This window comes from Cyclospora cayetanensis, unplaced genomic scaffold (genome assembly GCF_002999335.1).
Source record: "Cyclospora cayetanensis isolate NF1_C8 unplaced genomic scaffold, CcayRef3 CcayRef3_contig_30, whole genome shotgun sequence".
NCBI lineage: Eukaryota > Apicomplexa > Conoidasida > Eucoccidiorida > Eimeriidae > Cyclospora > Cyclospora cayetanensis.
In genome coordinates this window covers 4,735-30,865 of record NW_020312259.1, presented here as the reverse complement: position 1 = coordinate 30,865, position 26,131 = coordinate 4,735, and the positions used below count along the sequence as shown (strand labels likewise).

Below are 26,131 nucleotides of genomic sequence, written 5' to 3'. Positions count from 1 at the left end.
AGGGCACGATGCCTCAAGATTCGTGGCCTCTGCCAAGCACTGCCCCGCTAAAACATAGACTAATAATAAAAGGCGACAATCTACAAAAACCACGACGCGAAGGACCGTTTCGAACAATATTATGAGGCTTCCTATCACTAGAGTTTTGCCTCTACGCCGATGGCGGGTAGGGAGGGAGGAGGGGGAGGCCCCTCGCCACTTGGCTTCGGAGGAACACGGGAGAGGAATTCTGCACTTTTGTGTAGATCCCTATGCGCTTATCCACTTTTATGGGCTGCTCAAGGCGAGTCGCTCCTGGCTGCCGCTGCTGATCTTTGTCTTCTTTTCCTCTCATCTTCAGTTTGCTTCCTGGAAGTGGGAGAGCACCCCCGTATGTACGCAGCCCGCTGTGGTCGCTGGATCTATAAGTCTCCGCTTTCCCTTTCTGTACTTGCTTCTTACCTCTGTGAGACTTCTTCTTCTCCTCTGGATCGGCGCGTGGACGCCTGCTTCTGCCGTGTTTCGCATGAGCAGCTGCGGCCGAAGCGGTGCCCTGGCGCTTTTTTTTCTCAGTCGTTCGCTGCTTTCCTCTATTTCTTATGAACTACGAAATGAATAGACGCATCCAGCTTTCGATGTAAGCCTTCGAGGCTGCTGCTGCCGCTGCAGCACGGTACATTTCCGTGTGCTTCCCAGATGACGCGAACGACCGAGGCAACCCACCGCCCCGTAGTCGCGGTCTGTACACCGCAGCAGCAGCAGTGGCAGAAGCAGCAGCAGCAGGTAAGACACGATGGCGCGGTGGATTTCAGGCGATTCAGCCGGCCGTCTCTGCTTCTTTGACTGCGCCGTGGGCTCCCATGTGGTGCTCCCCGTCATCTCGAGCAGCAGCAGCAGCAACAACAGCACTTATTTTCGAAAGCTGTTGGACAGCCACTGCAGCTGCCTCACCTTCAGTGGTGGGTGGGGAGGATATGATGAAACAGAGGTCACCATCGGTACTGCAGAGGGAGGCATCTTCGCTTTCGCCCCCCAGTGGCCTTCCCCAGCTGCATGCAGCAGCAGTGGCAGCAGCAATGGCAGCAGCAGTGGCAGCTACTTTGCCTTTGCCCACACAGAAGGGATGACGGAGGTGCTCCGTTGTGCTTCTTTGCCGTATTGCGTTCTTCTGGTGCAGATGCTGGGCATGCACACGCCTCAGCTACGACGCCTCCTGCAGTATTCGGAGGCAGCAGCGGCGGCAGTTGAGGCAGATTTTCCGTGTCTGGGAAGTGCTCTCTCTGGCGGGTGCTGTTGCAGCAGTAATAGCAGTGGCTGCCACTTGCGCAGCAACGATTTGTTCAGCTCTGATCGACGGCTACTCGCTGTGGATAAAGGCGGCAACGGCGTTGTTCTCGATTGGAGTGGTGGAGGCAGCGGCAGCGAGACGCTTTGCGAAGCCACTGAGTTCAGGGGCTTCTCTCTCAGGGAGCCTCTCTGTTGCTGCAGCAGTAACAGTCTGCTGCAGGAGCAGCTTGCCGTTGCCTCTGCAACGGCGGCTTCCTTCCTCTCCGTGTATGACATTGAGTCCAGCGCGTTTTGCTTTTATGCGCATGCGCCCCCCACGACTGCTGCCGTCGCGCAGACCATTCTTCGGTGCAGCAGCAGCAGCAGCAGCAGCAGCAGCAGCAGCCAGCAGGGGATCGGGATCGGTGCAGCAGCAGCAGCAGCAGCATCAGAACGGACAGCTCCTGTTGCAGGAAGCGGCAGCAGAGCTGCTGCACGCCTTCCCGTGTACACCGCTGTAACGTCGCCGTGGCATCGAGGATCCCCCGCTGCTGCAGGAGCAAGTGCTGCTGCTCCTGCCTCTGCTCCGACGGGCAGCAACAGTTCGAGTCACACCACGAGCAGCAACAGCAAGCTGCAGCAGCAAGTTTGCACCAGCATTACGTGGCTTCCGCGGCTTGGACCTTCTCTCCTGTGCGGAGTGACTGCAGACGCGCTGCTGCTGCTGTACGACACAAGAGTCTCGTCATATCCTGTCTACATCGCCGCTACGGGAGCAAGACAAGGGGGGCTCAAAAGGGAGGAGCCATGTGCAGGAGCAAGCCCTCCTTCTTCGCCGGATCTCCTGCATGCGGCAGAAGCTGCTGCTCCTCAGCCTATGATCTTTGTAGGCGCCCAGCCTGGCATGGTCACTGCCTTCGACGAGATGGAAGCAGCAGTGCTGCCTTGCTGCTGCAGCTGCTGCAGCTGCACGGCTTGCGAGAGGCAACGCAAGCAGCAAAAACCTGGAGTTCAAGGCCGCCTTTCGGAGTCACTCTTTGAGGATCACCGCGGCTGCCTGGTGCTGAAGCCTCACGCCACAACGCGGCGGAAAGGCGCTAGCGCTAGTGCGAGCAGCAGCAAAATCCGCAGCAACGACGCCAGCAGCAGCCGTCTGCTGCTCTCCAGAAAGCTGCGCCAACGTATCACGCAAGAATTCGAAGGTCTCCGGAAGCTGCACGCGATGCAACAGCCAGACTCCAGTGCCGCGAAAGAAGGCATTATTACCGCCCCCCCCAGCAAGAGCAGCAGCAACAGCAGTAGCAGCAACAACAATGGCAGCAATAGCAATAGCAATAGCAATAGCAATAGCAATAGCAATAGCAGCAACGGCAGCTGTTGCGGCGGGAGAATAGCGGTGGATTCTGCGTCACAAGCAGCGCAACTCCCATCACAGGGCAGTCTAGCGAGTAGGCCAAAGGCTGCAACAGCCTTTGAAGACTCGGCAGACAACAGCAGGCTTTGTCGCTCATCATACAGCAGCAGCTGCTGCACGAGAGAAGCAGGAGACGGGCAACAAGAGAGCGGCAATTGGAGGGCTGCACTTGTGGCTCGAAGTAGCACTTCTGATTCTGTGCTGACATCGTTTCCAGTGCGCTGCTCTGTTGGGGACCATGGTTTCAAGCACGAGCAGCAGCAGCAGCAAGAGCAGCAGCAGCACGAGCAGCACGAGCAGCAGCAGCACGAGCAGCACGAGCAGCAGCAGGCGGGAGACCTCCCTCCAGAAGTGCTCGGTTGGCTCGCAACGGCATGCCACGCGCTTGTTGCTACTGCGCTTTCTCTCCTGCTGACGGAGAAGCACAAATTAAGAAATCGGTTGCTGCAGCACGTACAGCAGCAGGTGTTGTTGCTGCTGCGTAGCAGCCGTCTCTCCCCGGAAGCGTTGGAACCTCCTGCTGGTGCTGGCGCTGCTGCTGGTGCTGGTGCTCCGAACAGTGCAAAGGGTCAAAATCAGAGCGACAGCAGCAGCTGCAACGGCGAATCGAGCTGGGAATATGATGGCTCTTATCAGGCAGCAGGCACAGCCGCCGTGCGGCTACCGAAGCGGATGCGGTTGAAAGGCGGGAGTCTCTTACGTGGGCGATCTGCTGTTGGTGAGGCTGCTGCTGTTGATGCTGCTGCTGCTGTTGGTGAGGCTGCTGCTGCTGGTCTTGGAGAGCTGCGCTCGGATGCGTCGGTGTCTGCAGTCCTTTCTCGTGCTGCACCGCACGGCGAAAAGCAGGGAGCGCTGCAGCAGTTCGCGAGACAGGTCATGAAGCTGCTGCACCTGATGGAGCCTGCGGATAGCTGCCACTTGCGGCATGAGCAGCAGCAGCTACAGCAGCAATTAGAGCGGCACATGCCGTTGCTGCTGCAGCAGCAGGAGCAAAACGTGTTGCGGCTGCTTGAGTACTGTGCAGCCTTCTCCTTTTGTTTCTCCCAAGCGTGCCTGGGTAGAGGCAGCGCCTCTTCAGAGGCTTCGCAGGCAACCGAAGCCGCTGGAGTCGTCATGAGGCAGTCCGAACTACCCTCGCTGCTGCTGCAAAATGCGGCAAAAGAAGTGCTAAGGCACTTCAAATGGGCAGCAGCAACAGTGGGAACTCCCGCCGCTGCAAATGCAGCCTTGGCTGCTGCTCGACTCTTTGTTCGGGGGATTTCCTGTAGTTTTGGACTGCCTGCGCAGCAGCCGCATTTGCTCTTCAATGTGTTGCAGTTCTCGATGCAGCAGCAACCGTTACAGCAGCAACCGTTACAGCAGAAGAAGCAGCTGCTGCTTTCTTCCTCGCAGCCGCACGGGGAGGAAGCCTTGCGAGAAAATGCAGATGCGCCAAAACAGCAGCAGCACGCTGGGGTCCTGCTAGCAGCCGCGCTCCCCGAGGTGTATATACAGCGCAACTGCATCTGCCGCCTGCCCATTACGGATGCGCTGTACTTCAAGGTTGCGAGACAGCAACGCAGCAGCAGCAGCAGCAAGACGACAAGCAGTGAAGCAAACCCCACCAGCAGCAGCAAGACGACAAGCAATGAAGCAAACCCCACAAGCAGCAGCAAGACGACAAGCAATGAAGCAAACCCCACCAGCAGCAGCAAGACGACAAGCAATGAAGCAAACACAACCAGCAGCAGCAAGACGACAAGCAATGAAGCAAACCCCACAAGCAGCAGCAAGACGACAAGCAATGAAGCAAACCCCACCAGCAGCATCCCCGTCCCACATACTGCCAGATTGATATGCTGCGATACTGTCGGGGAGATTTCGGTGTTGCGCGTGTCTGTATGTCGCTTTCGAGGTCTGCGGGCAAAGCAGCAGTACGTGAGGCGTGGGGAGGGGGCAGCCTGGAGCACTGCGCAGGAGACGCCGAATCAAGCAGACACACTAGCGTCATGTGGCATCTGGTTCCCCCGACTTCCTTCTTTGAACCTCGATCAGTCAGAAGTAGAGCGCGCAGCGTCGATAGAAGGAGACGCTGCGCTGGCAGAAGGCGATGGTGGTGGCTGCAGCTGCAGCTGCTGCTGCAGCAGCTACAGCGTGGAGTTGGAGAGGAGCTTTTTTGCTTCTCGCAGCAGCAGCAGCAGCAACCTCTCTGTACACTCTAACGGTTCATATTTGCTATTGGCCTCGAGAGACTCACACTTTGCACTGTATGGAATTCGCTCCGATTGCATGCCGTGCGGCAGCAACTCCAGCAGCAGCTTAGCCACCGCAAGGGTGACGACTCCCCTCTTAGGACTGGCGCGTCCGCCTGGGGCTGCCGCTACTACGCTGCTGCAGCAGCAGCATGCAGCAGCAGCAGGAGTGCAGCCGCTGCTGCTGTCTGCTGCACCCCTGCTTCCCTCCGTGCCTCTCCCTCCCTCAGTCCCCCCCTACCTCGCAGTCCCCCCAGTACCCTCCTCTCAGCTCAGGCTCCAGCGCAGCTTCCACCAGCAGCTGCAGCAGCAACAGCATGCAGCCGCAGCGCCAGGCGCTGCTGCTGTAGCGTGGGACGTGTCCATCGAATTCAGCGACTGGAATTCCGAGCCGGAGGAATCCGGAGAAACACAACTCGCCGAAGAGGACTAACCGGCCACCTCCGAACCCGTGGCAACACGAATATACAAAAGCAGCTCCCTCAACACTACCGTTCTATGCAGCCCTTTTCTGCACTGATTGCATGCAGACGGGGCACCTCTTTCTGCGTGGTACTACGGCCCAAGAGGCAGTCGCAGGACCCCTAACGATTGCGGCAGCAGTATCTGTACCGACCATTGAGAGCGCCTCCAGGCATGCCTCGCAAGCTCTCACCTCCGGAGCAGCGTCACTCTGAAATGAGCCTATGTGAATCCTAATGGTTTCTGTCTTTGCGGTGCGGGGGGGCTCCGAGAAAGTGGGGCAGGCGCAACTGCGTAGGGTGCCGCCCTTCTCCCCCCACAGCGAGGAGCCGGCTGCTGCTCACTACACAGCTCCGGCGTTACAAAATTCCAACTAGAAGCTTTAAGGAGCTCACTGTACAATGGCACGCGAACCTAGGGTTGCAAGCTCGCCTCTCAGGGCGCTCACCCTGTCCAGAGCAGAAGCAGGCTATGGCGGGGGCCAGACTGTGCACAGAATACATGGGTACTTACGGTCCTTCAACCTAAGCATTTGCCCTTTTGTCGCCCCTAAAGAGGCAGTTTTTTTGAAAGATCCCTTGCTTTTTTCAGCAGCAAAGACTCTTCCCCCCTTGCGCACCGCCATTCCCTCCGCCGAGGTTTACCACCTAGGGTGAGGTCTTGGGTGTAGGAGCGAGCTGCAGAACGGCTAAAATCCCTAGCGCGTGTGCAATCTACGAGTCCAGGGAACTTCCTCCGTATCCAATGCGTACTAATTCATGTTTCCATGCGGATACACATATATGTATACACAAATGTGTGGCCTTTTGCTGCCAAATTTCTGGGCATAGACATGCTTCTCTCGGACACACCTTATGCGCTCAGCAGTCTTGAAGAAAAAGAAAAGAGGGTTTTGGGGTTTGAAAGGCAGACTCACTCCCACAGGTTCCTTCTGGGGGCTCATGAGGAGGGGGGGAGCGCCACCCCTGTTGGGGGGGCCCCGTAGGCAGGGGGGGCCCCAGTGACCTCCGCTGCGTGCTTCTGTATTTTAAATTGCGACTTCTTTTAATCAAATGTAATAGCTCTTGTTCTGCGTTTTTATATGGCTAGAAGACACGTAGGGTGCATAGGCGGGGCCCTTCTGCCCCCCGTTCCCCCCCCCGGCCCGCCTGCCCGCCAAGGAGGATGAATCCCTCTACTTGGTCCTCTGTTGTTTTTCTTGATGTCTTACCCTCCCGCCACCTAATATTTAATTTCATCGACTTTCACAAGTTAAAATAGGCCGGGGTGGTCGCCGGCGCAAGCATTTTCCCCATTCTAGCGTCGGCTTCAAGGGCCTCAGTTCTGCTCGTGTCCATCGGTGCCTGCTGCAGGTGCTCCTCCTGCTGCTGCCTTCGCTCTTGCTGGCGCGATTGCACCTTCTGGAAGACTTTGGCAGCTGCTGTCTGGTTCTGCCGGCAGCGAGCTCTTCACAGGAGGCGCAGGGGCAGTAGAGGTCGAAGCCGCCACGAAAAAAGCGCGCTAACGGCCCTCCTCCCCCCCCTCCACCATGTCTAATTGCTTGAAGAGTTCCTTTAACACTTCACCGGGTGTCTCCTGCTTCTCACAGCTCTCGCTTCCCCCCAGCCCGAGAGACGGGATTCCTTCCTTGGAGAGTTCGAGTCAAGGGGGAGGGGGGCCGTGTGCTTGGAATACCCCCCCCTTGACAGCCATTCCGAATACTTTGGCGTGGGAAGAGCCGTTCGAGCTCGGTTCCGTTTCTCCGACGGACGAGGCGGAGCGCTTGGTCCCTCCCGCCGTCGCCTTCGCAGAACTTAAGGGGCTGCTAGCCGAAAACTGCGAGAAAGGAGCCAAATCGTTAGTGCAGGGAGTGCCTTCCCGCGACTGTGGGGAGCAGAGCAGACACCGTGCGGCTATAGCGTTTCGCTCAAGAGGTCTTGCCGCTGCTGCTGCCTCCCTTGCTGCGTCTGCCAAATCAAGGGCAGCACCCGCAGCAGCAACGGCAGCAGACTCCAGAGATGCAAGCCGAGGCAGTGTCTCTTCTGCCTCAGCGTCAGCGCGCAGCGCCTTTTGGCTGCGACCCTTCGAGCTTGAACTCCTCGTCAAGCTGAGGCATCGCGCGAATGCGGCTTCAGCAACGCAAATCGAAGAAGCAGCTGCAGCTGCAGCTGCTGCCTTCCAGAGGCAGAAATTCGGCTGCCTTGCTCAAGATGGTGCTTCTTCTCCGTCTTGCGATGAAGGCGTAATGACTCCGCCTGTTGCCGGCAGAGACGGTGCCAAAGGACCTCTTGAAGAACAGCGCGATTCTGTTGTTTCAGACGCCGCATCAGCCATGAAGAACCCCCGTCTTTGCCCTTTTGGCCCTTTGTTTGTTGCTGCAGCCAGCGGTGCAAAGGAAGACTCCTTCGAAGAGGCCCCTCACTCTCTACAAGAGCCGGAACGTCAGTGTCTACCGAGCAAATCTCATACCTTCGACGCCTGGAGCGAAGGCAACCAGAGCCAAGAGGGCGCTGTGCGCTTCGCTTGGCATCCCTCTTCCTGCGCAGAGGCAAAGGCTAAGACGCCTTCCAGCTCCCAAGCAGCCCCCTCTAGGACTGAAGCGCTGCTCCAGCAGGAAGAGATCGATAATCAGCAGAAAGAGATCGATCTTCAGCAGAAAGAGATCGATCTTCAGCAGGAAGAGATCGATCATCAGCAGGAAGGGATCGATCTTCAGCAGGAAGGGATCGATCATCAGCAGGAAGAGATCGATCATCAGCAGGAAGGGATCGCTCCTTGTTCAGTGACGGCAGCAGCGCGCGCGTCTGCGGCAGGCGCTTTAATCGCCATTCAGAAAGTAGTGGCAGAAGTAGACGAAGAGGAAGAGGAAGAAGAAGAAGTCGTGCTGCTGCCGCCAACGCAGAGGACTCAACAACACCACGAGCCGCCTCCATCGGCAGCAGCCGCCTCAACAACAGTGTCTAGTGCTCCTGAAAAATCATCTTTTCACCGCCTCTCACAAGGCGCCTCCGGCACACACTTGTACACCCCCCCCCATTCACTGCCAAACACAACAGCAGCCTCACCGCAAGCCCTCCTGTCCGTCGTGGCTGCTGCAACACACCAGCCTTTTCCGAGGATTTCTCCTTCTCGCGAGCCTGCTGAGCGCCCCTCTGCTGCAGAGATGCTGCCTCCTGCTGTGCCTCTGGAGCAGCTGCCGTCGAGTGCTCCAGAAGAGAAGTCTACGAGAGCCTGCCCCTCACCACTCCCTGGCCTCAAGGAGTATTCTGAGCATCCTTTTTTTCAATACCAGGAAGAGGGAAGCGCAGTTGCCTCCGCAGAAGCCGCCAGACAGGCTGTGAAGCACGCTGCAGCTGCGCTGCCACAGTTCGAAGGGGGACCCTTTCCCCCTCCTCGCCTCTCTCCAAGTCGCTTCGACGAACCCTCAACGCCGCAACGGCCACTGGAGGTGCTCAACTCCGCAGCAGGTACAGCAGCAGCAGCAGGAGGCGTAGGAGGAGGAGTCGGAGGAGGAGTAGGAGGAGGAGCTGCAGCAGGTGCAGCAGCAGGAGTAGGAGTAAGAGGAGACGGTACTGAGCTATTTGGTTCTGTGGGTGTAGCCTCTCCATACTTGACTCCCCCACGACCCCCCGCGAGGCTCCCCTGTGCTCCTGGGCTGCTTGAAAGCGCAGTTTTGGAGCTTTCCACGCCATTCTCTGGATCTGCAGCTTCCAGGCGAGGCACACTGAAGTCTTCTGCTCGACGGCCTGCTTCCTCTCTAAGTCGTACCATAATAGAAGCAACCGCCAGACGGTTTAACCCCCTCCCGTTTGGGCGCCCTCTGACAACTCCAAAAAAGCAATCGGCGTGGTCAGGTGCTGCGAGTCCACCGGAGAATAAGAGGGGCGTTGGTGGCTCTCAGGCGCTAGAGAACTGTGCAGTGCGTTACAGTGGCACTAGCAGCATGGCTAGCAGCAACACGAGCAGCAGCATAGCTAGCAGCAACACGAGCAGCAGCATAGCTAGCAGCAGCATAGCTAGCAGCAGCGCTAGTACCGCCGACCAGGTTGACTGGGCAGAGGCGTTTGCTGCTGGGGGGAGGCGGTGCCAGGAAGGAGGTTTCGAAAGGCGAGGGCGTCTTAAGCAGGAGAGCGATTGCCAGTCATTAGAACAGCCCCTCCACCATCCTCAGCGCCGACGGGAGCGTTTGCTGCAGCGGCTGCAAGGCTCTGCTAGCTCGACAGCGCCAGACGGCAGGGTGGAGGAGGGCGTCTGCAATCAGAGGCCTCACAATGCGGGAGGCTTCTCGGCGGATGTGCAGGAAGTGCCAGCAAGCGAAAGAGTCTCTGTTTGCGATGCTGCCGCGGCATGTGCGAGTGCAGGGGGCAGCACCGCTGGCGAACGCTTGCTCAGAGTTGCCTTCTCTCCGTATCAGGTGCAGCAACTGCTGCGAAGGGGGGCCTATGGATTTCATCTTGAAGGCCTTCTGTGGATGCTTGAGAGGGAGGGGCGGCTGCTTCCGTGTGAGAAGGAGGCTTCTTCTCGCCACCACGAAGATATCGACTCCTTTTTCTTCCCAGGAGATCTTTCTAGGGGGGCGTACTTTGCCAGAGGGGGGCTTCTTGCAGATGACGGCGGCCTGTGCATCCGCATGCAGCCAGTCGCGCTCATCGCAGCTACACTTCCAACGGGGGATCTGGAATTTTCGAGAGAAGTTTCGGGTGCCGGAAACTGTTGCGAAAGAGGCGCTGACCTTAGGAGCGAGAGAGACGACTTGGAGGAAGGCGAAGAAGTGCTGGCATCGCTGGTTCTGACTCCGGCCAGTATTCTTCCGCAGTGGGAAGCCGAGATACACCGCCTCTGTGGCATGAAGCTGCGCGTCTTGAATATGCAGCGGCACCTGAGAGAAACGGGTGCGTCAAAGTACCACACCGCCGTTGTTACACTTAGGGGGCTTAGGCAGTAGGTCATCTGCGGTTGGCTCTGCGTGTAAGTATGACTGCGGAGTAGTAGGGTAGACGCAGGAGGAGGGAAGTCTCAGCCGCAGCCTCCACGCCCGACAGCTGCCGCACGCCTTGGCCCTCTGCTGACGCTGTGTGTGCCTCCGCCCGCTGGTTTGCTGCATGTGTCTCCAGGGTGCCCCCTAATAACACCCTCCGTGCTCCAGGGAGCTCATGTGGTGCTAGTCTCCTATGAGGCGCTTGAAGACGTGGGGTGTCTGTGCAAGCGGCCACCTTATGACCAAAGAGCGCCTCGAAGGCAACGCCAAGAGGCCTGGCAGAGCCGGCAGCGATCTCGCACGCAGCTGCCTTCCCAGGATCTGTGCATGCAACACGCTGCTGGAGAAGGAGAGGCGGATCTGTCCAGGGGTGATGGCCTTTTTATGCCAAGTTGCACACCGTTCGACGCGGAGCTCGGAGGGGGCTCAGAGGATGTGGAGGAACGTCGCATTGCGACTCCCGGAAAGCCGCAATGCTTCGCCGCGAGAAAAAAGCATCGAGACGTTGACAGCCCCCCAAAACTCCCCTCTCTGCCGTCTTCGCCCTCTCCCTTCTACAGGAAGCTGCCCATGCTTCCCAGCACGCCAGAGAGCCAAACCTCCAAACGTCGGAGAGGCGGATCAGCCAAGGGGAAGTGCAGCACTCCCAAGACAGCCAGCCAGAGTCATGTGTCCCTTTGGGGCCCTCAGAGGCCTCGCTGCTCATGCATGCAATGTTTTCTGCTGGCGCGCAAGTGGCATAGGCTCGTGCTAGATGAGGTTCACCTGCTTCTCGGCAGGGAAAAACTCGCCGACACCGTCAAGGCAATCGCTGCACCCTATCGTTGGGGTCTCACAACCGCCTTAGGGGAGGCACCGCCCTGGGAGCCGCCTCCGGCGAGGGGGAGCTCCTCCGATTTGCAAGAGCGGCATGGAGCGAGACTCTGGGAAGTAGGCCTTTTTGTTCAAGACCCTTCTGGCCTCTTGCAGCTAGTCGGCCTGAAGCAATCAGAGCGAGAGTTGCAAATGGAAGGCAGAGACAGGGAGGTGGTGCGCATTGAGGCGTGTTTTTGCGGAAGCACCGAGGCAGCTGCAACTTGTTGCGAAGAGGATACAAGTGGGGGGGGAGCAACGAGACAGAGAGCGTGGCGTGCTGTGCTGCGGCGAACACAAAGCGATTTAAGACAGAGGCAAGAAAGAGGCAAACTCCTGTGTCGTGACGCGGCAGCCCTCCTGCAACGCATGCAAATTCAGGTTCGCCTGATACAGCCGGTATTGCCAGATATATGTGTAACGTTCCAAATGTTGTCGTTCGCCTCTACGCATGAAATGGAAGTGTACCGGCGTTTGGAAGAAACGGCTGTTGCACAGCTGGCGACTAGACGGCAGAAAGTTTCTCTGCATCCTTTGGAATGGATCTTGCGCCTGCGACAGGCCGCTCTGCACTGTACACTTTTGGGAGACGTGGCCGACGTTTCTCAGCGCGCGGCGCTATGTTTGCGCAGTGATCTTTCAGAGAGTTCGGTTACAGCAGGAGTAGGGAGCCCTGAGAGGCGGAGGAAAAGGTTGTCGATTCGGTCCCCTGGGCACCCAATAGACGAGCAGTTCCAGATAGGAAAAGACACAACACACGAAGAATTTTTGTGTCTCGGCTTCCCGCAGGTGGCGGCAGAAGAGTCCGCAGCAGCGCACAGTACAAAGACGCAAGCGATTGTGGCCGCAGTGACAGACATACTACAGGAAAATTGTGCTGCCAAGATTGTGATCGCCTCTACGTTTCCTGCCTTTCTAGCGTTGCTGGAGCCACACTTGGCCCAGGTATTCAGAAGACTTGATCCCGCAGGTAGTGGCATCGGCAACAAAATACTGAGGATCACGGGGCATACAAGTATTGAGTGCAGCGCACATGCTATCCGCAAGTTCGTCACGGAGAGCCATGGTGCAGTGCTGCTAGTTCCAGCCTTCTCCTCTGCCTTGCATGGGGTCGATGGTCTCCAAGGAGCAGGTAAGTTAGTTAGGTTTCGAGTCCTTTTTTAACAGCATTTTAAACAGTCCTCTACACATCTGTAGCGCGAGTCATGTCTAAGTATGATGCAAGAAACTCTTCCTGTACCGAACCCTACGCTAGGTAGTGCAAAGGTTTCCTTTGATGCGAAATAACGGCTAGCTATCTGACCATAGTTGGCACGATGTTATCTGTGTCTTCGTTCAGGGCATCTGCTAGCATGCGAGCCCTTCATGAGTCCATGGCGACTCCGGCAGCTTGTAGGGCACTTGGCGCATATCCGACAGATGGAAAAGAAGTTATCAGTCCGGATTTTCTTTGTTAGAGACACCGTTGAGCACCGTATACTGCGCCTGAGACCCCCAATAGGATTCACGGACAGACCAAGCATCATTTCATGCGCAGGATCTGCGGCTGCTGATGAAAGCTTTCTGTGTCAGCAATCTGCGGAAAGCATTTTTGCACCCTTTGATGACACACATGCGCTTCTCGGAATAAACTCATAAGGTACACTTCGTTTTTGCATGTGCAACTGAGCTACACGTACACCATGCGATCACGAGCCACTAATTCGGTCATTGCGTCCACTGTTTTTCTGTTATATTCGCAAATATGAGTGTCCTATCCGGGCTACTACTTGAATGCGTCAGCTGTCAATGGATACCGACCATTGCTTTGAGTGGAATTCTGGGTTCCAAGAGCGTGACCAGTACAAGGCTCCTGAAAAGCCGGATGCGCATGGCCTTTGCTGGCGCAAAACGCAAATCGGCCTGGTGGCCTTTAAAACTCTCGAGGATGGTTCCAAAACGTGGATGCACTTTGATAGCAGGGAGAGAGGGACAGAAGTTTTTTTCAGTGAAACGACACGGGCTTTCTACGCAGACGGTGACATGACGGTTCCTGTGCCTCTCGTGAAACCGCTTCAAACGCTCGAGCACGGAATCGAGGAGCATCGGGAGCCCAATAAGACGGCACTCACCTCTCAGAACATCTGTATCACGAGCACTGCTACTTCCCGATTGGAGTCGATGCCCAAGAACTTTTCTCAGTATGCGTCACATACCGGTCCAGAGTTCAATCTGTCTAAAAGGAGTAATGCGTCGCCCACAATTGATACGGATTTACCCCTCGAAGAAGAAAGTTCAGTGGAGCTAGGGAGGAGTCGAGAAACCGCATCCGATTCGGCAGACACAGATCTTCCGGGGACGCCAAGGGTCTTGGAGAACTCTGCTTATGACGGTCATTTATCGTTTCCAAACACCGAAGAAGTAAATAATCAAAAACGTACTGAAAGAGGTGCATGCCTTTGCAGGAGCCCATGTATTTTCACATATTTCTCATGTTCTCATGGCGTTTGCATGCGTTCACCTTTTCCTATGACAGCGAAAAAGGTACTTTTACCGACAGTACCCCTGGCTTTCCAAAGCCCAGCAGGAGGCGTCGGCGAGCTGCTTTCCCTCTGGGGAAAAACAAACCCTAGAGAGGACATGACAGGAATGAACAACTTACACGTGCAACAAATGTTGGTGCGATTGCAGCAGGCAGGCGTCCCTGAGCGGCTTGAAAAGATTGCAGAAGAGGAGAAGGCGTACGAATTGGCCACCTATGACGCGAACAGTGGCTGTGCATGCATTTTGTATATTTTGAACAGGTTTTTGGCAGCGTTTGAATGCCAACTTACCGTCATCAACACAGAAATGGAACGCACGCAATCAACTGTAGCGCTGGCAGAGCAGGTATTAGTATTTTACTTTTTCGGCAACAGGAAAAACTTGTATTTTTGGGGTGTTAATTAGAAGCTGGAACAGTGCTATGAGATGCACAGGAAGATCGCAGAACTGGAGACTGACACTCTGACCTCTTGGTCTTTCACCGGAGTGATGCAGAATACCCTGAAACGAGCAGAGGCCTTCTTGAACTCGTGTTCCCCAAAGTGTTCAGAGAGCTAGGAAAATACGTTCGTTTATGTGCTTTTTGTACGCTGGCTTCCTTTTGGGCGACATGATCCGAAAGCTGAAAGGCCATAAACGCATTACTGGGGACTGCACAGGCCATTTGATGGACTCACACCACAGATCTCTCGGATCCCGGAAATCTTGAGAATATACTATCTCTTTCATGGGCATAATGAATCGCAGCAATAATGAATGTACTACCAGGCTGCGAAAATGCATCGATTCGCAATTGTGGGAACAGCGTGAAGAAGAACCCGCGTCCAGCAAAGCAGTTAAAAACAAATTTCCTATTTTTTGATTATTATTCTAAGCATTGAATTCACTTCATGCACGCTCTTCTGGGTCGCGAAATCACTCTTTGGACGTTAGATTGGACTGGCTTGACTTATGCAAATTAAGAATGCCTTCTTCGCATAGCTCTACGCAAAAATTACGTATTTCTTTATCAATTTTCCTGCTTTGTTGCGCATATGTCCGTTAAAACGTATGTAAAGGTGTCAGGCCAGGTTTTCCATAGGTGGCGGCTTGGCAATATAAGAGGAAGGGTGTCAAATAACAAGCATGGGCGCTTTGAAAGCCCTGTAACCGCAAAAGCCTGTATATACTATATGCATATTGAAAAAAGCGTTAGATTTTTGGGTAAACTAACAGCAATAATTTGGTTTAGCTTGGTTAATGACCCACACGCCCGTGCATAAGAGGAACACCGCCGCAAAATCCTGAAGGACTCCATCTCCAAAACAGAAATTAGCACACTGGTAGCAAGAATAAATCAGCTGCGTTACGTGAAAAGAAAACCTAGGAGTGCATTGGGGAAAATCAGAAAGCTCATCCAATCGGATCGGCTGTCAGCTAGCAGAGGCGCTCTTCTGCCTCGATGAGCACAGCAAACAAGGACCAAAATAAGAAATTTCAAAAAAATGCTCGTGTCCTTTACTTTTATTATAAGCAGAATCTACGATTTTTGCTAAATCTTCATCTGAATTCCCTTCTCCCGTGTATCATCGCTTCTACCACCAAACTCCCGTCGGCAGTGGTTAATTCAAACGAAGTCCGGTTTGTTCGTGCACTCTTCCACTTTTGTTGTTAACAAAACACCTAGGTACTTAACACATCTTTATTTTTGAGCAGGGTTTCTTGGTGGCTTGAATTCGAACGCCTCCAGCCTGTATTTGCAAGAATTCTGGAGGCACTCCCTCCTGGTGAAAAGTGCATTCCAAACAACCGTTCAAAAGCCTAAACGCCCTCTTTACTTCTGCAGATGAAGCTCTGACTAGCTTCAGGCTTTTGCATATGACGAAGGAACTTTTTCAAAGAGTTCAATCTTCATTCCAACATGATGGAATCAAGAGTAATACCAACGCCGAGGGAGCATGCTCACACTATCTACCCCCATGGCCATACTCGCCGGGTGCCCCATGAGGCAGCTTGCACGTAAGAAAGAAATAAGTGCCTTCAAACCCTTAAGTCGCTCCACAAAAAGTGCCTGACGCAATGGGAATATTCCTCACTACGAGGCACAGTCTCCCTTTTCCCTTCTCCCACGTGCTGTTTACCCTCTGTGTCCTCCGATCTGCAGTATATGTGAGCTTCCAGGGGCCTTGATAGGCTCCTGTGGCAACTCAATATGCCCCTCTGGAGGCGGAAATGTGGATGAAGCTGCAGTGAGCTTTTCTGACTCCCTCTCACGCCGTGCAATGTGCTTACAGACAGTGGCTGTAAAACCATCAACGAAATTCCACTGAAACCTTCGAATATGCCAGTATATCACGCTGGCTTGCTAAGTTAGCAAATCTAACACAGTAATTGGTTTTGTCTTGTGTGCTTAGGCTGACCATCTGGCAACCCGCGTAAGGTTTGCGTCAGGCGAGGTTGCTTCGGAGACTCCTATGAGCATGCACGGTGCACCTACAGAAGTTCCCGGTAGTAATGCATCCAAGCAACCACAAATGCAGTTGGAGGTGCATGAGTCACCCGTTAGGGGCCCAGATCAAGACGCGCAGCCAGCGGCCTCCGGAGCGCAGAGCCCCATACACGTGACCTTTTTATTCTCTCCGGAACAGAGTTCACGAGAGCCTTCTGGCGTGTATGAGGCTTCAGAGCCGCTTGTACAGCCGGCGGCGCAAGCTGTCCAGACAGAGGCTCCAAAAGATAGTGGTCACCAAACTGTACCTCAGCCGGTAGCCTGTCCTATGCCCTGCTGGACCCTCGTGAGTCGACGCTGTCTGTTTCACACTAGGCTGCACACCGAACGCCTGACTGCCCATAGGCAGCAGCGTCTGCGCAGCCTTTGTAGTTTCCTAAAAGCAGGCACACTATGATTATTCCCGCTGGTTTACTAGTGGCTGCTCTGTGGAACCCTCTTTGTTGCAGCGCTGCTGCGAGGGCCCCGTCGAGCCGGAACCCGAAGGGCCCCCTCCCAATCTGGCAGAGCAGGATATCACTCGGGCACCTGATTCAGAGCCAGTACAGATTGGGCCGCCTCTAGAAAGAGGCGCTCAAGGCTGGAACGCCGTGAGCCAGCGCCAGCTGAAAATTCAGGAACTACAGTGCACAGAATGGCTGAAACTGACTGTTTGCTAGCTCGTTCAGCATATATTGTATCCTTGTGCGTTTACTGGCGTGTACGCTGTCCACGTGCCGCTGCGGTGCTTTCGCTGGCTCAGGTCTGTCGTGGGAGCCCAACTGAGCCGGGATATGGAGTTATCTCCCCTCCAATAGAGGCTCCCTCTGTACCGCCTGATGCTTCTGCTGAGACTAAGCAGTTAAGCCCGCGTGCAGCCCCAGGCGAGGCTGCAGTCGTTTGTGGCCCTACTGAGCATTCAAAGCCGAAGGAACAACCACAAGTTGTGTATATAGATCATCATCCAGAACCATTTGTGAAGCTTTACTTTGGAGACGACGGTGCTGAGGAAATCCCGGAAGACTGGAGAGGTTTGTCGATATATTAGCAGGCCCCATAATATCAATGATTTAGGGTTCAAGTTTCAGGTTAAAAGGTGGTGTGCAGATACTGCGTATGCTCAGACTTCGGACTGGCCAGTACCGCAGAAGTGCTCTTTGCAATTGGTATGATCTAGCCTCTTAATCTAAAGACCCTAAAATATTCGTAGCATACCGTGCCTATCCAGTTAACCTGCCCACCCTGCGCATTTGCTAGTATTTTCGAAAGTGATGGCCCATTCTTCTTGCGAGAAAATTGAATCCAAAGGGTCTCCGTGGTGTGGTTTGCCTGTTGTAGGATCTGCTGTTGGGGTGGTGGTCACCGGCGGTGCAGTTGTTGTTGGCACTGCTTTGCTGACTGCCGGACTGACAGTGGGAATCACAGCACAGGAGCTCTACAAGAGGATCACCAACAACTACAACATATAAATAAAAGGGCTTGTATGTACTTCTTTCAGCGTGGGGAGAGAAATACATAGTCTCTCACCCCTCCACACCCTGTTTCAATCCTCTCTCTTCCGTTTCAAACAACACGCTTAGCCTGACGTCAGGTGGTTTTATTGTCGCTTCTCAAGTAGACGAGATAGGATTTCATCGTACTGAACAAATTTCTCACGCATTCATGGAGCCAGAGACCCATCCCTTGCTCCACGCGAACTAGAGCCTTCCGAAAATTGGCTAAAGCACACTACACGCCAAACCAAACGCTGGTCTGTAGCTTAACGCACTGTATGGGAACCATTACCTGACGCGAGACGAAAAGAGCTACTTTAAAGATTGTTTATCCCTGCTGGGCAAATTACTCTGACACGTGTTCCCCTCAGCCGTTAAGTGTGCTACAGCACACGGTCCCCAAATGGGTAAATGCCACCTGAGCTAGTTTATAAGGGGCGTCCGGAGAGTGGCGCTTCAAGGGTCTAAAGAAGCTTCATAGAGAAAGCAGCAACAAGGAACAGATAGCTGCTTCCTCCTGCAGCCTTAAGAGCGTTCATGCAGGTAGGATAAGACTTAAGGGGGCATGAAGGGCCATTGCTATGATTGCTCTGCTGCTTTTACGTTTTCTTTGATGCGCCATGTACGACATTGCTTTCAGCATGTTTCCACGGTCGCTGTTGGCCTTAATTCGTTCAACGCTTTGTGTGTGCCTCCACTAATCTTTTCTGGGGGAATTCACTGGCGGTCCCACGGATATTCCTGTATCGCATCAATGCAAGAGAAAGACATACAGTTGGTCTGACAGCAGTTATGTGCTAAAATTTGAGTGCACAGCTGCACTGCCTCTGGTGGTTCTGCTATACTGCTAACCTATTTAGCGCAACACCTGGGCAGCTTTGAGTGTCTTTGAGCTCTTCTAGCGTTAGGCGAGAATTTCAGTTTTCCTCTTTACCTCCGTGATAGCCGAGCTTCTTGAGAGTTCTGTAAGTGACAGACAAGTGGCCTATATTTACAATGGGATCAAGAACGATTTGTTCTCGGGTGACGAAGTCCCGACCGTCCAAAACGTAAGCTGCACATACACCCCCAGAACGCCTAACATTGCGGTGGAGGAGAAGAGCTGAAAGAAGACACACCTAGTAATTGAGGAAAGCAGAAAACCCTTGGTAGCGGCAGTTTGTGTTTCTCTAGTCTAGTTTGTGTCCTTCCTTTGAACCCACCAGCGTGTTTCAGCTTTCCTTGCAGTTCCCTGGCTGCAGGTAACAGCGCACGCAATCATATCCATTTGAATAATGTGCCGCTACTCGATCTTTAATTTTCAAATGGCAGGCCCTTTAGAAATGTTATAGGCGCTGTAGGTTAAGGCAGATAACAATTAAATGAACTCATCTTATACGCGTTTGTGGATGAATAAGAACGACCAGCATTTTAAGCATGCAAGGATGTGCCACAGGGTGTTGACACTTGCAGCTTACGAATTTCAATGGAGCTGAAATAAGATGCTGCAAACGTACACAAAGACGAAGGCACTGAGAGGAATGTTGCACAGAGGGCCTAAGCTGTGATAGCTTGCTTCTATTATTTTTTCTTCTACCCAACAACGAAACGACTTGAGCAGCCGCAGAAAGCCAGTCACTGAGTATGGTTAAACCACCAGATCTGCATCATCGTTGAAGTAAAACCTCTCTACTCTGACTCACCAGGATGAGTGAAAAGACCGCAGTTAAATTCGCGAGCTGCATCACAGCGCACCGGACCGGAGGCAACAAGAAAAAATGCATTGTCCAAATGACGAGTACTAGATAGTGTTTTCGATGCATCACTAGCTAGATAAGAAAAGCATTCTTGTACATGTGTATTTTAAAGAGAGAGGAGGAGCGTTATATGCCCAGTTGTAGTTCTTACTTTCCGCAAAAAGGTAGTGCAACTTCGGGTCTATGGAAGGTCTGAGCTCTGCAAAAAGCAATAGATACGGCAGAAATGGCACTGAACATCTGTGGTTCAACGAAAATTCAAGCATGCGTAGATCAAAACAATTAGAGGCAATATGCAGACTGGGACAATTGCAGCTGATACAGAAAGACTAGTATCACTATTCTGCAGTGCCAATATATCAGCGTCCCATTCAAGGTTTCTGACTCCACTCGCCACCTTTCAAACTTGCGCTCATTCACTATTTTCGCCATACTCTTAGCTATCGAAGCTCTGGCAGCGATTGGGTTTGATGGAGAAATAAACGCCAATTCGCTCGTTACAATTTCACGCAAGATGTGAGTGCCGGACCATTGCGCGCCTGCAAAACGTTGGAATACGAAGGGGCATGAAGGGAAGAGAGGCTCTGAGAGGCGAGACGGCTAGCAAGCCAAGCAGATCATGTTAGAGCTGTTCCCCGGGTCAATTTCATGCAAATGGAGGAAGCGAGGCGTACCAATTGCGGCCATGGATATCATCGTCTGCCTCTCTTTAGTCTTTTCCTCATCAATAAAAGTATTCATAAAGGGGCATGAGATGTCAAGCTGGGCACCATTTTTTGCAAGTGTTCCTTTTATCGTTTGATTCACTTCACTGATTTTCGCCACCTGCAATGTAGCAAAAAGAGCATTCAAGTACGCTTTGACGCTCTCAGGCGTCTCTTTAACCAAGTCCTTCCTGATTATCTCGGTCAGGTAGCCTGAAGAGAGTGCAAGCGAGCGATGACAGATAAATGCTAAATATTCATCATCGAACTCGCGGAAAGAGTCTTTATGAAGGTCGAATGGAATGTTGATGAACACCTTTCAGTAGTATTGAGACTATACCAGGTGTATTCTCTTAGTAATCAAGCATATACTGCAGCAGGATAAGAGGATTGATTGTGTTATTCCAGTAAGAGCAATGAGATAGACTGACGCTGAATGCCAATGCAGTGAAAGCGAACAGAAGCCTCTGTTTGCATGAAGACGGCCCCAGTCAGCACACGAGCACCCTGAGCAATAATACACAAAATTTGGCTATCCAATACTCCCGGCTGCTACCATGCAGCTATCCTCTTTTATTAGTCTTTCATCATCTTCTTCTTGTGCAGCGGGTCTCCTGAACTGAGTAATGCGTCAAGATTACAATCAAAAATATGCTTTGCCACGGGGACATGAGCACCAGTACTATGTGGAATAAGAATTGAGAGGGGCTGAGTATCTTGCTTCATGGGCTGGCTTGATCTCCACATTACAGCCACGATATGAGTACCATCCTTCATGTGCTGATTGTTTCGAAGCCCTGTGTCAATCTATACCTTGTGGACATTTTTCGTTGCTAGTAATGTGTTCGCCAGGTCCACTGCCATGCGTATAACATCTACTGGGTCTTCTGCTCCTGCTGACAACTCAATAAATAAATCCTCCAAGTGCTGTCGAGTCAGATGCACCTGACCTCTCTTTGACAGAGCTGAAACTGCTCCATTAAGCTGAAGCTCAAAGTTTCCCAAGTAAGACACACGCCCAAAGTCAACAGATCCTGAAAAGGGCAATATTGCACATGGTTCAACTGGTGTAATCAAGTTCTCTACTTGAGGCTCACTATCACATATGAGTGCTCTGAGCAGGAAGCGAGCCTTATTTTCTTGATATCACTACTCAATCAGGGGTTTTATGTTTTAGAGAGAAACACTGCACGCACTGACGCCGAGTAGCTTGTCGGCCACCTCCATTACTAGATCAACAGCGTATCCAATGTGGCCTTTTTCTGTAAGAAAAATTCAGACAGAGCAATGGACCTCAGGTAAGGCCACACATATGGATTTATGTGTGCTTCAATGTGTTCGGGTGTCAGGCTTTGCTAAGAAAGAAGCAAACAGCATGTTCCGCCTCACCGTGTAGTAGGGCCGCCAGGAGGAACGTTTTCCTGGCAGCAGATATTTGTCTATTATTAAACGAAAATTCTTGTGCGTGCCTTTGTGACCAGAGGGCAAGCATTCCTCCCGTCATAAGCTTGAGGGAAAATGGTGCGACCACGTTCGGCGCGAGAAACGTCTTCCTAAACTCAGTCGCTAGGCTGTAAATTACCTCTAGAGCCCCCCGGTAGGACCCGAGACTGACGACCCATGCGTGCTGCATGAGTCTTTCAAGGTCTGGCCACGTTGAGGGCTTTCGAGCTATGCGATGCTTCTTTCCCATCAGACGCTTCACCAAAGCGACACCAACATGAACTGCTGATGCCCCTATGCGCTTGAAGATTCCCACCTTGTTGTTATATTCTTCTATAATCGAGTGCAAAACGCCCGCTAAACAGCACACAAATCGTTTTAATCGAAATGGAACACTTTATTTGTCAAAGCAAAACCGGGCGAGTTCGTGGGTAATTCCTACAGGTTTCCTCAACTCTCTCATGTGCCCATTGAATTGGTATGCATCTCAGGCGTATTCTCTGTAGATAGATTAGCTGCTACAATATGGATAATAGAAAGGAGCTGAGGGCATTGTTTTAGTATTCCACCAAGTAATACTCCTAATTGTGTATTATTCCCATGAAGGGCTGGGATTTGCCGCACCTGCTTGCATACAGGCTGACGTTAGCGGCGCATAGATATTGGGGAGGCCCCACATTGGATTTGACTGTAGCAATGCCAGAAGAACAGATCCAAGTTCATCTCCACCTCTTCTCCAGCTCTCTACTTCATTCGCGAAGGCCTGGCTGCCTGCATGCAACTCTCTTGCCCGAGTCCATAACGTCTGGCAGAGGAGGTACGCATTGGGAGTTGCCTTGTCGCTCTGGCGGCCTGTACCAACATACTGCACGGATGCCTCATACGTCTGGAGAGCTCTCAAGGCTAGTAGGCCTCTGCCTAGGTGGTTCGTTTCCTTGACGAAAGCGTCAAGTGTCCATGGCTCTTGGGGATTTCCCTTCTTTGGCAAATGTAAAAGTGACCAAGGACCTTGCTTACTGCCTCTAGCCTTCTGAAAAAGCACAGCCACTTAGTCCAGTTGAGGCGTTTGTTGAAGACTAAATGCAACCTTGTTGCACGCAGGGTCAAACGCCGAATGTACCCCACGAGTCTGAGGTCTGCAGGGTGTATGTATACTCAGCCCTTGCCGCATACCGGAAGGCTGGCAAGAAGTTGCAGATCCTCTGGTACATCGAATCGTGGATCATCGGGATCAACAGTCGATGACGTAAGCTGGGCTTCTTGTCTGCATATGACACTATTCCCCGCTGCTTTGCAAGCATCAGAGGACTGCAAAGCCACAACAGCTAGCAACCTCTCGAGCGATGCCTCCGCCAATTGGAGTAGCCGCTGGTGATGCAAACTGAAGAGGCGGGTCACTGCGAGACAAAACAGAGAATGGCCAACAGGAAGCAACGGAGAGCTCGGCAAAGCGCGAAAGTATGTGTACCTAGGAGTCACATCCAGTGTGATCGCAAAGGGCGGGCTGTAGTTGTTTGCGATGTTGTCAACACCACATAAACGAAGGCAAATTCCAGACCCCTTGCTTTAATTATGCTAGCTATTCGTATGCGTTGGTTGACAAAACCTGCATCAGGAAAAATCTGAGGATTACCGTCTACTAAGCGCGTGCCTCTAGTACTCTCGGGTCGATGTTGTATCATTTTGGAGAAAAGAGTATGGCACTGCTTGCCGCAGAAATTCATAAGGCCAAATGTGTCTTTTGAATTGCGCTTCAGGGGCAGCACACCTAAAACGAAAGGCAAGGTGAAGGGGGATGCAGAGTGGAAATAGCGTAAATTTGTCATTGCGTCACTGAACGCGGTTGGGTTATACTTAGGTAATAAAGCTCAAATGGTTTTCGCCTTACACACGAACTAATTAAGGGCAAGGTTGGGATGTACTAACCACGAAGAGCTTGCGCTGCGACTCCTTTAAGGATCCATACAGCGCTCACGATTGGAGAAGATGAGACCCAAATCCTCTCTGATGCACATGAATCGTATTCATACAGTAAAGGCGCACGAAAGTGCATGTATTGTGCCTTTATTCACTCCAGCAGATCAGGGTGAAAAGCGGTACGGGGAGAGTTTTGTGTACTAACAGTATATGTGCTGTCACTAACGTTTACTGATCCATTCCTCCACCATTTTCTGGACGCTAGGCTTTTCAATCCATGCCTTCAATTCGGTGTGGTACCGCGGTGTTGGCTCATTGCCTGCATGAACAAAAATGGTAAATCCCCGAAAACCGGTCTTATGGCTCCGGCCAATCTATCGGCAATCGTCAAAAGCAACTACTGGGGTGGCTGAGACGTGCCTGGGGGCTTGAGCAGAGAGTAAATGGAAGGCAGCAGGCGACAGCTTATTAGGGAGACCACTTATGCTTGGTCCTTCTACCAGATTTGGGTCGGAAGGCATTGGAGCTTTCCAAGTGTTTTGAGATGAATAGTTGTGCCACTGAAGGACAAGCCATCCATTGCATTGCACCGAAATAATCCAGGAGCTGACCATCCATTTGCATTTTTTGCTTAAGCGTGTCCACTGCATTGACACACAGGAGTAATGGGCCACAATAGCCTTGCTTGCAGTGGTATCGCTGTAAAATTAGCTGCATCAAAAGTGCGGGGGACGGACCTATGGCCAACTGACAGCCTAACTGGTAATTTAACTTACACAATTTGAGACGTTGCTCTGCCACTCGATCCCTATCTTCAGGCGATAGGCGAAATCCTGCACGCGAAAACGCCATAAAAACAGGATGGATTCTCAGGAAATAATAGCACTCCTTTGATGTGTGCTCACACGCCTTAAGGAAGGGGTGGGCAGTGGCACACATTGCCCTTCGCACCGTTATCTTCTACTTTAGGTGATTGCCAAGGCAGCGGGCCACAGACATGTGTGTATACGGTCTCTCCCGGCAGCGCAAACAGGAGTTTGTCTCTTTCCTCTTTCAACTCCCACAGCTCGCGTACTGAGAAACACAGAACCAAGCCAGTGCACTGGGTACGGATTTCAGCGGTTAAGCTTGCTACAGGGAAGTCCTGCAGCAGAAAGCGCTTAACGGGACAAAAGTCGTGTAATGGACTTGCACACTGTCTGGCTGCCTTTCTAACGCACATCGCACTACCACACTTTTTGCTCCAATCAGGCAAGAGGTGCTACACCAGCGTTTTTTGCGTATACATGTCGCACTTTGGGGAGTGGAAACGCGTTCTAGCACGTCCTGTGTGATAAACGTCTCCTTGACGCGGAAAAGAAGCCAGTTTGGAGCTTGATTCACGAGCGAGTCCAATGTCATCGACTCTTCGCTCTTCCGCAGTGCCGTGATGTTTTCTTGGACTGCAGCAAAGTACTAGCCATTGCTATTGCACTTAAATTCAACGACTTTAGCAGCCAGCAAGGTGCCAGTGTAATTGCTAACAAGCGTGCACAAAGGTGGTGTAGGGTGAGAGACAAACGTGCGTACTCACCCGTCCCCTCAGAAGCAAAGAATGACTCTGCATAAGCAAAACACACGACTGAACAGTGATGATAATCCAGGGATAGCTATAAGCCGTTCACATACTTCAATCAAGGCAGAAACTGTAGAGCGAGAGAAGGCAATACGTACCTATGACACTTGTTGAGAGAAAGGGATATGCGTCCACCAGATTATTGCTGTCTGTTCAAGCGAACGCAACCAGGTAAGCAGGCAAAACTGTTAGCCAGTGCTTATTCTCGAAAAGGGCGTGTGTGTATATGTGTAGGTCAGGCAGCCTCTACAAGTGCTCCTAAGAAGTCGTTCGCGTAACAGCATAAACAGGCACCCAAAAGCGATCACCAGCGTACCATCTCTGAGAATGCCCGTAGCAACGCCTATGTCCGGTGAGGTTGAAACGGATAGAATGAGGGGGATCGCATTTCCTGGGACAAAAAGCAATCAGACCCATCGTTTTTGCGCCCTCAAATCCCGAATTGTCTGCCCGTTCGAGGTTGAAAAGAACAATTATCTGGTCGGGCTTGCATGCACATACCGATGGAAGCACTTCTCCCAGACGGAGCGCTGGCCGCATAGCCAGGACCTTCCACTTGCGCATGCGCAAGTGTGGCATGGATGAGGCAGGATACCTTGCATACGACGGACAACAGGACTCCTGCGGAGATCATGTAAAGAGGCAGGTTATATGGCCAGCTCAGTACCTAGGAGAAAGAGCAATACCTCACAACGAACCCGGAGAAAAGGACGTTTTGAGGGATTACGCTGACACAGAAAGAGCACGAATAGATGTATTGGGAATGGCTATATCAGATCCTTGGGCTTTCTTTTTCAGTGTTCCTACCACCCTTACAGCAGGCGTGTCCCGAGGCCTGCTGGAAGGCTGAGTGTAGAGATGTACCCCGAAGTACGGCCTCTTGCTAGGTCAATCTTTATGCCTTCACTTACTGGCGCCGCAGCTGTAAAAATATGTTTTGGTCCTCCATTTATGGGGTTCTGTGTCCATAAAGTTTCCGTTGACCATGCTAAAGGACCTAGTAAACTTTTGGGCGAAAGCTAGCCCTCGAGAGAGAGAAAGTGCCGATATTCCGTCCAAAATTCACTTGGAA

At 52.6% G+C, this 26,131-nt stretch overlaps 4 protein-coding genes across 4 annotated transcripts; 2 read left to right on the top strand and 2 right to left on the bottom strand.

The window, feature by feature from the left end:
• Positions 1-3,355: 3,355 nt before the first annotated feature.
• On the bottom strand, positions 3,356-8,202 carry LOC113147630 (putative protein TPRXL; the record flags this gene model as incomplete). Its single annotated transcript, XM_026338774.1, has 4 exons — positions 3,356-3,433; positions 4,711-4,785; positions 5,230-5,319; positions 8,176-8,202. Coding segments are annotated over 4 exons (270 nt in total), but the record flags the coding sequence as incomplete, so codon positions are not given.
• Positions 8,203-8,494: 292 nt separating this feature from the next.
• Positions 8,495-10,506, top strand: LOC34618591. The gene is made up of 4 exons (XM_026338773.1): positions 8,495-8,499; positions 8,635-8,798; positions 9,003-10,185; positions 10,374-10,506. The coding sequence occupies exons 1-4, from the start codon at positions 8,495-8,497 to the stop codon at positions 10,504-10,506; spliced, it is 1,485 nt and encodes a 494-aa protein (XP_026194558.1).
• A 5,081-nt stretch (positions 10,507-15,587) lies between these two features.
• Positions 15,588-17,620, top strand: LOC34618592. Its single transcript, XM_026338772.1, has 5 exons — positions 15,588-15,682; positions 15,828-15,912; positions 16,078-16,447; positions 16,721-17,182; positions 17,460-17,620. Exons 1-5 carry the CDS (start codon positions 15,588-15,590, stop codon positions 17,618-17,620), a joined length of 1,173 nt encoding a protein of 390 aa, XP_026194557.1.
• Positions 17,621-18,280: 660 nt separating this feature from the next.
• LOC34618593 lies at positions 18,281-25,558 on the bottom strand. Its single transcript, XM_026338771.1, has 15 exons — positions 25,510-25,558; positions 25,376-25,450; positions 25,158-25,208; positions 24,641-24,886; positions 24,454-24,546; positions 23,945-24,277; positions 22,701-22,924; positions 22,152-22,557; positions 21,474-21,884; positions 21,281-21,346; positions 20,898-21,118; positions 20,516-20,591; positions 20,055-20,297; positions 19,801-19,919; positions 18,281-18,346 (listed from the first exon to the last, which is right to left on the bottom strand). Exons 1-15 carry the CDS (start codon positions 25,556-25,558, stop codon positions 18,281-18,283), a joined length of 2,679 nt encoding a protein of 892 aa, XP_026194556.1.
• Between the last annotated feature and the right edge of the window lie 573 nt (positions 25,559-26,131).